At 41.4% G+C, this 15977-nt stretch overlaps 1 protein-coding gene across 1 annotated transcript; it reads right to left on the reverse strand.

Moving 5' to 3' along the window:
• Nucleotides 1-3664: 3664 nt before the first annotated feature.
• LOC122782188 (G-protein coupled receptor 26-like) lies at nucleotides 3665-8542 on the reverse strand. The gene is made up of 3 exons (XM_044046438.1): nucleotides 7691-8542; nucleotides 5548-5661; nucleotides 3665-4266 (listed from the first exon to the last, which is right to left on the reverse strand). The coding sequence occupies exons 1-3, from the start codon at nucleotides 8356-8358 to the stop codon at nucleotides 3993-3995; spliced, it is 1056 nt and encodes a 351-aa protein (XP_043902373.1). The 5' UTR covers nucleotides 8359-8542; the 3' UTR covers nucleotides 3665-3992.
• Nucleotides 8543-15977: the final 7435 nt, after the last annotated feature.

The following is a 15977-nucleotide window of genomic DNA, read 5'->3' on the forward strand; positions in this document are numbered from 1 at the left end:
GGATCGGTCCAAACTCTCTGAACGCTCTCCACTAATTGCCCTTGGTTGTGTGTTCTGTGAACCCTGTGTAAAAAAAATGGGTAAATGATGCAGTTTCCTGCCTTAGTGAGTAACAAAGGCAGCTTTGGTGGCTGACAAGTTGTGACTGGGTACATTTGGTTCGGGATGAAGGTGAGTAGGATGCATGAATGTTTTAGTTGACATACTGATACAGCTTCCTCAACTTAGTACTCGTTCTTCTTTTACCGCTCCTCCCAGCAGCTCTGCAATTAAAAAAGCAGCTTTAATCACTCATCCCTGGTGGTGCCTTTGTGAGCGTGTGCAAGGTCTTTGTGCCGCTGCCAACATCACCAGCACAAGCTGTGGGTGGAACACATCTTTAATGATTATTATTTTTTTCTTTTAATTAATTATTCTGTCTCCTTGGCTCAAACATGTGTGGGTGAATAAAGGTGTTAGGATAGGAGCGGTAATCTTTTGGAGAAAGGATTGTAAAGTGCCGCCTGAACCTGATACTGTCATGTAAGTCGATATGAAAATGAGGGGAGGAGAAGCTCGTGAGGGTTTTAAAATATCGAAATGCACAGCATTTATTTCAATATAATCACAAACATATTTAGCAAAATTCGGACATGTTTTGACAAAAATAAATAGATTTCATGCCTTGTAAAGGCCTCGTACACTGTCACAGCAAAGTAAAAGTACAACAGTGTTGAATTCATTTTTATATCCCAGGCGTCACACACACACTCACACACACACACACACACACACACACACACACAGCTGGAATGTTAATTACACAACACTCAACAGTGGCTACGACATTCCAATAATAACTCACCCCATTTTGACAGAAATGTATTCTAAAATAAACCTTCCCACAAACGTGACCAAACAACACCTTCACAACTAAATACACCACACGATAGCAAGAAAAGAAATGGCTGTCAGCAAGTTTCCAGTGTTGTTGTTTGTTTTGATCAAACATGAGAGGTCATAGTCTGACGTCAGGGTCAGACTACACGATATCGTCCACGTTATAAATGCATGATGATAAATGATGTGGTGGCATTTCCTTCATCTCTATTAGGAGCACAACTGACGACACAGCCGTGGTTCTCAAACTGTGGCACACCAGTGGTACTTAAGTTTCCTTTTGTGGCACTTGGAGGAAAATCAGAAATACTGTTCCACTGTGTAGATCAGGGTATGTGAGTTCTTAGTAAATGAAACAAATATACACAGTATGTGTATATATAAATCTTAATCCCAAACACCTCTGTATTTTAATGTTGCAACAATACCAACATTATTCAAATCTGATTCAATTCCCGGGGCCACACGGTTGGTGTAGTGGTTAAAACTCTTGCCTTTGCAGCAAGAAGACCCGGGTTCACGACCCGGTATGGAGTTTGCATGTTCTCCCTGTGTGTGTGTGTGTGTGTGGGGTTTTCTCTGGGTTCTCCTGCTTCCTCCCACAATCCAAAACATGCAATATGGGGATTAGGTAAATTCGACACGCTGGATAGGTTGCACACGTGTACACTGATACAGTTTCGTATTCCTCATGCTCTCACTGATGTTTGCACGGTCACGTATCGGATATCTATCTGATAGAGAACTGAAAGTGACACAAATCTGATTTTAAAATTGAAATTCGGATTTCTGTGTCCACACAGTCCTGCAAAAAATGTGATGCGAGTCAAATGAATGGAAAAAAAAAAACAAAAACAGGACATGAATCACTTCAGTGTGGTCATCTGAACATAGCCTCTCAGCGTTTCTGATGCATCACTTTAGACGCCGTGTTTGTTTACGCTCTGTTCCCAGACTTCTTTGCCAAATGGAGGTGGGTTTGGGGACAACTGTGAATTCTGTCTTATCTGCTCAACAGCCACTTACAGATAAGTAATGACTGTACTGTCGTCGAACCTGACACAGTGATAATCTGAACAGGGAAAAAAAAACATATCTTGAAGTCTGACCCCAGAGTAAAAAGGCACTTTAGAACCCAGGCCTCACTGCTACAGCATACAGTCAATTCTGATAACTATAGACTGTGTATAAAAGTGGACATCATCTTCTGGTTTTTTGAAATGTGGGATTTGACAGCACCGTGCCAGTCTTTGAAACTGTAAATTCACAAACATCACCTGCACCCAGGCGACATTTGGACAACGTGTCCACACATATGTTCCTCTGAATGAGAAACATAGTTTATAAAATTGACATCATGTGCTAGAGATTGAGACCATTAACTCCCCAGGAAAATGTTTACTGAGTGAGCTTCTAAATCAAGTCAGATGTAGACGCTCATTTTCCCACATAAATCCATTAGAAGTGAGTTATTTTTGCAGCCAGCTGATTTGTCCCCTGGTGCAACTTCTGTCCTCATTCGTAGGCTTTGCTTTTTCCAAACTAGAAGACTATATCTACATTGTTATGCGCAGTCTATAGCTACAACATGACTGCTGTTTTGACTCATTCCTTGAACACATACACTACTTTATCCAGGTAGAGCATTGAGGTCAGAGGTTATACTTTCTAAATTGGGTCCAATTTTGGTGGGATGTAAAAGAAAAGTTGTTACAGTGAAATGCTGGACAATAATATAATCAATAAACCCTTGTTTTACTTAGACTAAAGCTTTTCCAGCATCACTGGTTGTCTGGTTGTTGTCTTTACACTTCATTAGTCGCCACAATGTTGCTTTTCCACGTTACACAGTCTAGTTGACGAATCATTTTACAAGTGTTACGAAACAATCTCATAATAAATCACAATTTCTTTCTGCGGAAAAAGACGAGTAACACTCGCACTGAAATACTTAACGCCATTACAACACACTTACAACCTACAAAAGTGGTTGTCTATATATATCTATATATATATAGATATATTTTTATTTTTTTTTAAATAAAAAGAAAAGCTGGTGATATTCTGTATTTTTCTTTCGTTGTATTTCTCCCACAGACATTTATGACCGCCTGTATGTGTCTCCACTATTATAATATATAAAAATACTGCCATAGAACGCTATCGTCAAACTACAGAAAACACCATTTGCCTCCTGTGTAAGGAACATTTGCAAAAACCCACACAACCCAGCTGCTAAAGGGAACACAATCAAGTCAAATGATGCTATTTATATACTGTATGACTTGTGTTGGGAGATAAGTTTGGTGCTTCGTGCCACAGGCAGGCTGGTACCCCATTGGTCACGGTTTAAGTCTTTTTTTTGTACCAGTAGAAAAAAAATTGGCATTCACTCCTGGGTCAAATGACTCTATCGGCTTCAACTCCGATCATCAGTATCAGCGGGAAAATAAGACCCAGGTAAACAATATGTGTCTTTTCTCCTCAGAACAGACCTTGCCTTAATCGAGCTAAGGCCATAGTCCGACTAAGACAGGCAATCGGACACCCTGCCAAGTCTGAGTAGACATGCGGAGGAGAAAATTGGTGGCGCTGTATCTCTATAAGCTAGTGCGTATTGAATCACTTTATGTCACAGAAAAACAGCCAATGGTGTGTGTTTCGTACCAAATCACCGTCGTAGTCCGACTAAAATCGGACTTTTAACCTGCATGTAAATGCACTGAGTGAGCATTAAAATTTGTCAGGCCAGAGCAAAACCACCTGAAACCACCACATGGCAGAACAACCACTGGCGATAGGAATAATGTTAATTGCCTTTTTAGCAGCTTCACACGGGCTCAAAAAAAAAAAAATAAAAAATAAAAAAATCCCAGATATATCCACTAATTTGAGTGTGAACAAAGTTTATCACTGGTTTGGGTGTTTTCACAGAACCTGACGGTTGATAGTAAGAAAAATACAGAGTATTTCCAGCCTTGTTCTTGAACAAATAATTAAGACTGAGATTGTGCACTCTGATGTCCCACTGTCAGAGAGAGTCATAGCTCCCATGTTTACCACAGAGTAAAATGTCAAATAAAAGCCAGCATTTACTTCACAAATATCCAACTTCACTGGATGATTGGCTTGTTGGCAGGTGGCTGGCTGTTGTTGGCTGCGCTGACGATGTTGTCGCTTCTCCTTGTGTTGTTCTCCGTCCCAAAGGAGGAGTTGAGAGGACTCCTCTTGAGGACTTTGTTGGCGAGAAGGCTGCAGGCCTTCTTGTACTGGTGGCGCAGCAGTGAGTAGACAAACGGGTCACTTGCTGCTTTGCTGTAGGCCAAACATTTGGACAGCACACCCCAGTGAGGGCTTATGGGCGCTGGGCAGAAGAGCTCTACCATTCTGATTCAAACAGGGCAAAAAAAGAGAAAGGAAAAACAGTCACACATCACCGATGACACACACCGCAGTCTCACATGTGTTTAACTGGAGTGGAAGACATCCAAATGAACCTCCTCCCAGTGCTGTAATAATGTGAAAATGTCACTGAAATGTCACCGCTGTGTTGGGCAATTTATGTCGATGGGTGTCGAGTCCGCTTTGCTGCCCAAGGACCACAAGCTGCTCGAGTGATTTTACACGGAATCTTTTTTGTCACGACAATCTAATTAAAACAAAGACAATGTGAAAGCCAAACGGAATATTGTTTTGCTTCTTCTTCTTCTTCTGTGTGCTTCTGTCAGACTGCCACCATTAACACTTGCTCTGATACTAATGAGAGCCCGCGCTATGATCACCGACTCACTTGAGATCTCACCCTTTCTCTATCTGCCTTATCTCTGCAGAACAGAAGGATCAGAAATGTCTGCTACAACCAACACACGATGGTGTTATGAGAAGGAAGCCGTTAGAAACATGCTTCCTAATGATTACACAGCGCCGAGATTTATTTATTTATATTCTACTGTTCGCATTCACACAATTACCACATTAGCAGCTCTATGTGTGAAATGTCCGAATCCTCCTGTCGCAGAGCCTTGAGAGGTTTATTCCGATTACTTGACTGAATTAAACTGATCATTTGAAACGTTTTTTTTTTCATTGCTGAGAAAAAAATCTCGTTGTACTCAACAAAATATATCTCCTGTTGGGTTTAAGAAGGAAACTTCTTCTGCACACACACTTGTGATGACACATCATTGAAATAATGCATTCCCTACCCTCTTATCCTAATTTTAACCATCATAACTGTGCCTAACCCTTAGGTTCTGCCCAATGAAGACCAAGTTTTGGTCTCCATGAGGACTACTGGTGTTTGCAAGTAAAGGCCCTAAAGAGGTAAGAAATACTGCATTGACTTCTATTCTGTTCTTCTCTCACCAAAAACTTACCCATTACATTAACCACAAACCAGTTAGTTAGCAAACTTTTCATACCCCAAGTACTAACCTCAACCTAACTACAACCTCCAGCGCCTCAAAAATAATGATCTGTCTCATTAGGACCAGGGTTTAGTCCCCATGAGGACCACATTACCTGACATGGTTTAGTGTTTCTACCAGAAAAAGCTTCTAAAAAGGTAAGAAAATCACAACATGCCCTCCCAACTGTGGAGGATTGTGGCTTTGAACCAGAGCTTCACAAAGACGTGTACAAACACACACAATCTCAGTCTCCACTCACCTTGTGATGACATACGGGGTGAAGCACACCACAAATGTGCCGATGAAAGTGCTGATCTTCTTGGTGGCCCTCTGCCTCCTCCGCCTCTGCTCATCCAAGCATTTCTGCCGCACACTGTCAAAGCACACACATGCCACCATTATCTACCCGGGGGGGGGCATGATCAGAGACATGCAGCAGACATAATGAAAACAGACTAAATGTGTGGGATGGATGTGAGCGAAGCACTGAGCTGTTGTCTCTGTGTGCAAGACCTTCCACGCTGCACAGATATCAATTATGGAAATGGCCGGCGACAGATTGTATAAGTGAGTAAACAGGATGGACAGCCAGTGACTGAGAGTGAATAACATTGATGTGACGTGACAATATCAATCATCTGTAGCACACATGAAACTCATTCTCAGAGAATGGCTCAGGATCCACAGACAGAGATTAATATATATATATGTATATGTTTTTAATCCCAATGTTGCAGAAATGGCAGTAAAACTAGTCTATAAGCTGTATATGTATGTAATTGAGCGGTGATAGTTTATCATCTTTAAAAAGTGGGTCCCCTGCACAGTGTCTATATGCAGCAGAGCTTACTGTAGCCATGTATTTTCATTACGCCTTAATGCCACAATTATTGTTGCGAAGAGTTGTTTAAATGTTTATAATGTGGGAGAAAACACAGTCACTGGAGACATTTGCATGGAAGTTGGCTCAGTTGAAAACAGCCGCAGTATCCAAAGCCGCTTTTTGAAGTCCAGACATTTTCCTGACATTGTCTGGGAAAGTCGGACAACGAAAAATGTCTGCCGTCATTCTGGACTTTTCCTGAGCGTCTGCCAGCGCACCAGTCAAACGTCTGGCATTGCAGACATTCTGCTGCTGCTGTTGTGAACATTTGATCTTGATAATCTCTCGCTGACTTCGTCATTATGTGACGAGAGACCATGTAGTTTTCAAACATGAATCCAACTTTTCAGTTCTCCTCTAGAGGTTTTGTTGGAAAAAGGGCTTCAGTTCAGTTATGTGAATCTACTTGAGGCATGGGGGTTTGGTCTCGTAGGACCATGCAGGACCCGTTTGTCTGGAGCCCACAAACTTCCTTGAAATGCCTCTATGAAAACATGTGTTTAAATTGCATACTATGGCATGTTGTTTAGCTCCTGTCCCCAAAACACTGCTAATATAACACAGCAGTGAATTAAAGGTGTACAATCAGACATGAACTGGGCTTCTGCAGTGAGTGACGGAGACGCTGCTGTGAGGAAGACCCGCCATCTCCTGTTGCAGCTCTGTGACACACACACACACACAGAGGCTGTCTGCATGAGTCAGGACTTTGAGGATCAGGAGGAGACTTTTCTAAAGTACTTCTAGGTGTATCAGACTTTTTCCCACTCCTGCAGCGCTTTCTGAACAGGCCTCTCCAGTTCCATGTTCCAGCCATTCTCCAATCACACATTACTCTGTGTGGGGCGCGGGAATGTCACCACAGACAGGAAAACAAAACACTGCTATACTAAGTGACACAGAGCGTCATTTGGGAACTCATTTGACAGTGGTTTGAATGTAATGGAGTTAGAGTTAGAGCTAATAGTAATTATACATGTTATTTAGCACAGTGATTCCCAAAGGCTGGGTGGGGAGCCACAGATGGGTCGCAGAAGATGCTTTTGGGGTCACCAATATGTTTCAAATAGCATGCATATAATTTGGTTTGAATTTAACTCTCTATACTAGGTGTTTGATACATTGAGCACACATTTCATGGTTTATGTTGTGATTTGGCCGTCTTTAAAAAGTGGGTCCCCATAAAGAAAGTTTGGGAAACACTGATTTAGCAAACGCTAGATGCTCTAAATGTCATTCTTCATCTCTGTTCATTGTGGTTTTGATGATGATGCAGGCAACACAATTAAACCCCAGCAATGACTTCACATGCTAAAATAGAAACATAGAAAGAAAAAAAGTATAGAGCCTGCTCCACCTATTAAACATAAACGTTCAATCTTTTACAGATACACACTTTTCTGGCACTGTCTATATTACATATATTACTATAATAACCCCTGGATCAATGTGTAAAAATGAAAAATGAAACATCATAAAGCCAATAGTTGGACTGAATGTGTCTCTAATGATTGTTTACCTGGGGTGAATGTCCACCAGCAGCACCAGCGTCTGCATAGTGATCACGTCAATGCGTTTACAGTGAGACCGTGCAACTTTCAGCACTTTCAGATAAGTTACACACAGCACGATGAGCGTCAGCAGGAAAGTGAGCGAGTGCAGAGACACGGTGAAAATGATGAACTGAGTTCCATTCGCCCTGGCGCTGCAGAGGGTGCATGATGCGTAAACGTGGTGGTACCCGACCCAGGAGCGCCAGGTGCCAACTATTGAGAAGCAAAGAGAGTGCGTCCACGTGTATCCCAGCGCCATCACTGCGTCGCGGTGGCGCATCCTCGAGTGATAGCTGAGTGGGAACACCACCGCCAGCCACCTGTCGATGCTGAGAGCTCCCATGCTCAGCATGGCGTTCGTGGTGAGGAAAGTGTCCAGGAAACCCACAATCTGGCAGAAGACGCTGCTGCCGCCGGGGTGGCCCGCGGCCAGGAGCCCGACCAGAGTGACTGGCATGTTGGACACGCTGAGCAACAGGTTGCAAAAGGTCAAGTTGAGGATGAAAAGAGCGGGCGCCTGCTTGCGGATCTCCGGGTTGCACAGAAAGCAGATCAGCACCACAGCGTTGGACAGCAGCGACACCAGAATTATCCCCGAAACCAACAAGGAGGCGACTATGTCTGCTGCGTCCATGGCGCTTCCGCTCAAATATCCACACTTTGGGTGAGTGCATCTACAGTCTTTAGCCGCACACCATGTGAGTCCAATACTACACTGTGATGCAGCCTCCCCGGGATCCAAATGATCTTCGCGGCGTCCACAATGAGGTCACAGACATGCCACGCTCATTTCGATATCTCCCGGAAATTTGAAAGTGCTCTCGGAGGGAACGGGGTCACAGCGGGAGGTTTCTCCTCGTGTGAAGCGCTGCGGTACTTTTTTAAAGCACTCTTTCCATTCCATGCCGTACCACTGCTCTCACTGCTCTCAGGGTTTCCCCTGCTGCGCCATTGCGCGCTGACATCGTGGGCATCTTTGCGTAAAAAGCCGTGATAAAGGAGTTTTCTTCTCGCTGTTTCACTTCTCTGTGGCTTTTTGGTGTTCCCTCTCTCGGAATCCGAAGCACGTTGCAGCAGCAGCAGCACCGCTGTTCACACACACACACATCTTTGTAAGTGTAAAAATAGAAGCACGACGCACGATTGCGTCGTCGGCTGTAAAGGCTGATGTCACGAGCGTCACGTTGAACACAGCAATTCTGATAAAGAGGGGTTTTGTGCAAATGAACCACGGGAGCTGCAATAAGGTCATCAATTAAGTCATGCGAGTATTATTATTATTGTTGTTGTTGATGATGTTATAACATCAGATTAAATTATGTTTTACTTGTAAGTGTAGGAGCCTGAGAATAACACAGAAACATACAAATTAAAGACTAAAGACTTAAAGACTCAATCATTTAAAAAGTATGGCTGTAATATGGAAAAGTGCAACATGGAAACTGTGTGATGTGTCAACACAGTGAGCAATTTGCAGGTTGCAGTGCAAAAACAGCAGTGAATGGTGACAATGAGAGGACAACTCTGGTCTGAAAATAACTGCTGTGGTTGTGGTGAGAGAACTTGGTCCTGATGGACCTCAGTCTCCTGTCAGACATGAGGAGGTCAAAGAGTTTGAGTCCACAAGAGGTTCGCCTAGTAAGCGACTTGTATAGTAAGAGACTCTGTCCTCTGTTCAATATAGTTAAAAACAAACTAACTAACTGACTGATTGACTACCCACCTACCTACCTACCTGACTGCCATCCCACTGAATAACCAACCACCTAACTAACTGACTGGCTGGCTGACTGACTGACTATATAAGTAACTACCTCACAAAGTACATCACTAACTAACTATAGTCTAGTAAAATACTTTGTCCTCTTTTCAATATAGTTAAAAACAAACAAACTAAATGACTGATTGACTACCCACCTACCTACCTACCTACCTGACTGACTGTATAACTAGCCATCCCACTGAATAACCAACCACCTAACTAACCGACTGACTGGCTGGCTGACTGACTGACTATATAAGTAACTACCTCACAAAGTACATCACTAACTAACTAACTATAGTCTAGTAAAATACTTTGTCCTCTTTTCAATATAGTTAAAAACGAACAAACTAACTGACTATCTACCGACCTGACTGCTACCTCACCAACTAACTTACTAATTGACTGACTGACTGACTATATAATTAACTACCTCACTAACTAACTAACTAACTAACTACCTACCTACCTGACTCTCAGACGTCTGCATTAATCTGCTTATGTTGCTTCATGATTTTTTTCCTCCTCTTGTGTCATTTGTCATTTCCGTGACACAGTGTGAATCCAGCCTGAAAGCTACGAGGTAAAAGCAGATTTTACGGACTGAACTCCCAGAATGAGCCTGTTCCAGTGAAGACTGTGATGTATGATCCTATTAGTCACGTAAAAAAAAAGAAAATCTTCTACTTTCACCTTTTCCTTCAACAGACTCATTTACCACAGACCACAAACCACCGTAAATCTGAACATTTCAATTAACATTCTCAATTAACCCCCACCCCTCACCTACCACCTCCCAAGTTAAAATTACTAAATTCGAAAGTCATTTTCATCATATGAGGACTAAAATGTGTGATGTATGGAGTTTAATTGAAGAGAGAGTGTGTGTGTGTGTGTGTGTGTGTCAGTGGTGATAACAGCAGTCACATGTGCTGCTGTCCAACCGTCCTATAAATTATCTGTGATGACAAATTGCCATGTGAGGCTGCGCTGCGAGTTTCTAATTAATTCCACAGAATGAGAAGTTTTTCACTTTTGTTCTGATAAGGTATTAAAGGAGCAGACGGTGAAACTGCATTAGATTTCTTTTTTTTGTACAGCGTCAGGTCCCACACTGCTTGTCTCCCTATAAGGAGGATAAAGTTCAAATTAACTTGCTCGCAGGATTAATGAGGTGATTTAATGTGGTGCAAGGTTTACACACACACACACAAACCTATATATAGAGAGTGTGTGTGCTCTTAATCTACATTCACATACAGATCTGTTTAATCTCAATCACAGCTAAATCAAAGGCATGCTGTTTAAGATCTTTGGTGCCACCATGTGGTTGGATCAAAAAAGACACTGTGGATTCTCTCTCTCTTTCTCTCTCACGCCATGGTGGGCGGAGTTTGGCCTTGATTAGCACCAACTTTGCTTAAACTTTTGATTTATTTGGTCAATTTGCAGAGTAAAACTCCAATGAATGCACAACTATTTAAAGTTTTTCTTCAAGCCCATATCTAATAAAACAGGTTTCAAAGCTCTCTGTAAATAATTTGCTGGTTGTTGTTGTTGTTGGTGTTTTTTTTCATGTGACACCATAATAAAGGAGTCTGTTACCAAAAAAGAGATTGTGGCCCGTTTAAAGAGTTTAATACATTCCTGGGGTTGTGCGGTGTATGAAACACAGGATTGCCCGGTTACCGTAATGGCCAATATCAATCTGATGGTAAGTCTTATTAATCAGTTATTTGAAGCTTAGATTTACATGTTTGACTTTAGTAATTTGCAGTTTATCAGTTGGGGGAGACCACATTTCACTATGTTCAACCCATGTGGCTATTGTCTGAATGTAAAATTATGTTTATTGTTGGATCCTATTATTTCCTTTAGAAAAACAATACAAGGGTTAAAAGAGACATATTTAATGTTCTCAGGAAGTCAATAATGGAACGTTTAACATTATTATTCCAATCAGCCACTAAATTAGACCAAACATGAGTTGGTAAAATCAACTAACTTCTTTAGCCTCAGTTAAAAACCTGGATTATTGTCTTAGTGGCTGAATGATTAACTGAATGATAACTGTTTGTTATTGGCTGAATAACAAACAGTTGTTATTCAGTGGAAAAAACACTGTAAATACACTTTAAAGTAAAGTATCTACTGTTTATGGTCTGTATTACACACACACACACACATACGTGTGTCAGCAGAATCTTCTATCGCTCCAAATGTTTTATTCTTTCCTCTACAGATTGAAACAAATCTATCCTATTTAGTTTTATGGATTGGTAAAACAAAAACAGTTGTGACATTTTAGAAATCTGACATTTTTCTTTGTGACTAAATGGATGCTTCCATCTTGTAGGAGACTGTTGGGGCTTTTTGGCAACCCCCCTGATTCCCAAGATGCAGTTGTGGTTGCATGAATCGGATAATTAAAAGTGACAGAATCATTGATTTGTCTGCTGAGCTGGACGTCTCACTGTGTGTGTGTGTGTGTGTGGGTGAACACTCGCCAAACCTCGTGCAGTAACAGAAGCTTCACTGTCTCGTGCTGTGGTTAGAGCATAAGTTGATATGATTGGCGGCGCTCAAACTAACCTCGTGGCCATTTCCCAGCTATAAATAGGTGTCGGTGCAGTTGTGACTCATGCCTCTGCTTCACATCTTCACCTGTGAGACACAACTGGCTTCCTTCACCCACTGTGCACCTATGTTTTTTAATGTTTTACTGTCCACACACGGCTCTTTGTGGATTATTTTAGATTATTTTTTGTCTTGGCAGAATCTCAAATGTCTGCTTGTGTCTTGGCTGCTCATTAATTCTCCCGGCTCAGTTCATCAGGCTCGTCCATCTGCTTTGATGTTGACATTGTTGTACGCAGCGTGTTCTTCTTGACCTTATTATCTTTGGGATTTTCTTATTACTAAACGTGCATTGATGAATTTAGTCCGATGTTTTGTTTTTCCACACTTTCACCTTAAGAAACCGGTACAGCAATTGTCGAAATTTAGAATCCTCTTCCCGATATTAGTGAAGTGCAGTATGAGAATGATACAGAGCTACAAATAGACGACTTGTGCCTGATGGCTGAATGAACACAAACACACACACACACACACGCCTGGCTGCAGCCTCCACTGGCTCATGCACGGTCTGAATGCCCGTCTTATCATATTTGTTTGTTATTTAATGCTTGGACAGCTGCTTTGGCTTGTGTAGATGAAGCTTTACATGCACACGCATGGCCAGGTCATAGTTCATTCCTTTGACATGTGACTGACTGATGTTTGAGATGCAGTGTTATGGAGGGCGAGCACTGTTAGACTTGTATGATCGAGAAATGTTCATTTTTATCTGTAACTGATACACAATTAAGCCTAGTTTGGTCTTTTATTTCTTCATATTCTTATGCTCCCCAGCTGTGTGGATGTTTATTTGTTTCTATTATTTAAAATGACCGTGTTGAAGTGTTTGGGCCAAAAGTTATTTACAGAGTTTAAATACGTGACTATACTTTTTCCCCCCTTCCTCTGCAGAGCTGTTTTTCATCCTCTCAGAAGGCGTGAACTCTGATTATAGGTGTTATAGTTCCACTCCACTCTCTGACGGTAACTTTAACAAACCTACATTAAAAATAATTAAAATAAGTTTTACATAAGTCATTTACAGCAACTTCTCTTTTGTACATAAAAAAAGAGACTTGTCCTAAGAGACAGTGTCACAAGAGCTAGATCTTCTTTTTTTCTTTGAGATAATACACATGCACTTTGGCCATGGGATGATGGTTTCAAATGTACACAGCATCAGGGCTTTTAATGTACGAGTAGAAGTAAGAAATGGATTTGACTGGGAAACTGAATACAGCATGTGTGCATTCAGAGACGAGCAGATGATGACTCTTACTGGAAAATGAAAACTGTTATTTCAGGGCTGAGTGTTCAGTCAATAAAATGCATTAAAACTTCCTCCTTATCTCCAACTATAAAAACTTTGTCAAGCAATGGAAGATTAACACTGAAGTGAGTTGAATTGAACATGCATCAGTTTTAGTGTTTTATTATTCAAAATCTCTTGAAGCAGCAGTTCAGAGTTCCTAATTCAGAATAGATGACACTAACACAAGTGGTTATATTGTAGCCGTTTACATCTATATATGCACACACTCTAACCTGCCACTTTATTAGGTACACAACACCTAATGTCCTCTGCTGTTGCTCATCTGCTTCCAAAATGAGCAACGCGTTTAGATTTTCTTACCCACTTGAGTTGTAACAAGCAGTTATTTGAGTGACCTTGCGTTTTCTAGATCTACAGTTTCCGAAATAGAAACTTGTGCACATAACCCATAAATAACTAATTACATTTGAATTAAATGCATTCTTTTACTGCAGTCCCAGCCAACGTTACTGTAATATCATAATCAATAACGGGGATCATTTTGGATTTAGCACATAGTTCATGTACTCTGCAAAGAGGGTTAATCAGATAATTGTACAAGTGTACCTAATAAAGTGGTGAAGAGTGTATGCTCCTGTTTTAAGTTGTAATGCAGTGCTTCCCTCTAGTGGAAAGAAAGGGACACAAACACATAACTCATTTAATTTTAAATAACAAATGAGTAAATACATGTTATATTCATTTTCTGTTTGGTTTTCTGTTGTTCACACATTGAGACCGCTGACCTGATTATTCAGTTGCTGTTACAGAGACATGTTTCATTTCCATGTTTGCTCCTTCACATGCAATACTATTGTATTGACAGGTGACAGAAAGGAAACAGGAGGGGGATTGTATTTGCTGGCACACCCCTGGGCCCTGTGGTTGTAATTTCCTGTTCTGACCAGACGAGGGCACTCTCTGCTCTCTGATCCCGTCCTCTGGCTGGGTGAACCTGGTGGAGGTGGGAGGATGCAGTGGTGGTGGAGGTGGTGTGCTGCTCTCTGAGCTGTCAGCACTTGATGGTGCTCAGTCTCATTAAAGTGATGTCACTGTGACTCCATTAGTGGTGAAATGAACAGCTGCCCTGCCTCAAGGCTAAGTCAACAAGTGATCTTTGTTTGTCAGGGGCAGGTTTGCAGGTTAACCTGGAACAGAGTAAAGATGACAGTTGTGATTCTTCCCAAACGGCATGTTTTAGGTCAAACTGCAGGGCCTGAGGTTTAATTTACACTCATCTATGCATCATTTGAATAGGACATGGAAGGAAGTGGCACTTAAATGTTGTTTCCCCACCTTTAACTTAATCATTCTGAACCTCAAAACAACATTTAAAACACAAGAGGAGCACACCATAAACTTAAATTATACGTCATTATACAGCAACTTTAACTCAGTAGATTTAATAGTTCAATTTAACACTATTCCAGAGGGTTTGGCCTTGGTGTTAAATCGACTCTTTTATATTTATTTAAATGAAATATTCGTTTTTATTAAGTTAATAGTCTTAATTGCTAGTTTCTTCAATGCGTCTTCAATGAAACAGTTTTGTAAATGATGTTTTCTCTTGAAGAAAGCAGCCAATGCATAGATGCACGAACATGGCTGCAGCCTAATCACGATTCTAGAGGATTTCAAATGGGAGTTGAGATTTTTTATGGGTGACTTGGTTACCCGCTGTAGCTTTGCCATCTAGGTTTATTGCAACACTAATCCTTAAAATAATAAGAAGAAACATTATTATGATATATTTTTGTAAATGTATCATAATAAAATGGATGGAACCAGCTCTATAACGCCATCCTGTGGACAGTTTAACATATTAATTCATTATCAGGGGGGAAAGTTAAATCAACAAATAAAATACTGAAGCCCAAACACACTTTATCTCTTTTACCATGATTCCCTTCCTCTCCTTGTGACCCAGTGCTACATCTCAGACGCCCACTCGCATAGATCTGGATCTGAATGGTGTTTTGGGCTAAAACCATAATATCCCTCCCACTCGCCTCCCTCCAATAATAGCCTTTTTAGCATACTGCCGATGGCAGTAAAGAGATAGCTTGGCTTTTATACTTTCCGACTGGATATATTAGTGGGTAATGTCTTTAAAGAGGATTAGTGGATGGAAAGAGGGGAAAGGAGAAAGAGGGAGAGTGGCTGAAAGTGCCGCAGGGATGGCATGGCCGTAAATGGGCAGGTGATAGCAGGGAGGACAGGAGAGCTTATGCTGCCTCGGGCTATTGACGGGGGGATTAGGAGCCACTGTGGCCTCTCTGGTATCCTGAAGCATGTTGAGTCTTAGCTGTTTAATTGTTTGTCAAAATATATGAAGGAAAAATAAGCCTTTTGTGTGGCATTTAAGTAACAAAGGAGTTATTTTTTATTATACTAAGCCATCCACAAATTCTAGATTATATGACCAGGAGCTCCAGGGAAATGCTAAATCGGTTTGTGCAGCACTTTTGGTTAACTTGTCGGTCTGCTGATCTCAGTGTGTTTGGCCAGTCGGCAAAGAATGTGCTGTGGGTCGAGGTCAAGAGTCCCAACAAAGCCAACA

Source organism: Solea senegalensis, linkage group LG15 (genome assembly GCF_019176455.1).
Source record: "Solea senegalensis isolate Sse05_10M linkage group LG15, IFAPA_SoseM_1, whole genome shotgun sequence".
In the NCBI taxonomy this organism is placed as follows: Eukaryota; Metazoa; Chordata; class Actinopteri; order Pleuronectiformes; family Soleidae; genus Solea; species Solea senegalensis.

Excerpts from the sequence above, each read along its gene's own strand:
- LOC122782188 (XM_044046438.1), bottom strand. The coding sequence starts at position 8,358 with ATGGACGCAGCAGACATAGTCGCCTCCTTGTTGGTTTCGGGGATAATT. Across the intron at positions 5,662-7,690 it reads CTGGTGGACATTCACCCCAG|TGTGCGGCAGAAATGCTTGG; the intron begins GTAAACAATCAT and ends GTGCTTTGACAG. Across the intron at positions 4,267-5,547 it reads ACCCCGTATGTCATCACAAG|AATGGTAGAGCTCTTCTGCC; the intron begins GTGAGTGGAGAC and ends TGTTTGAATCAG.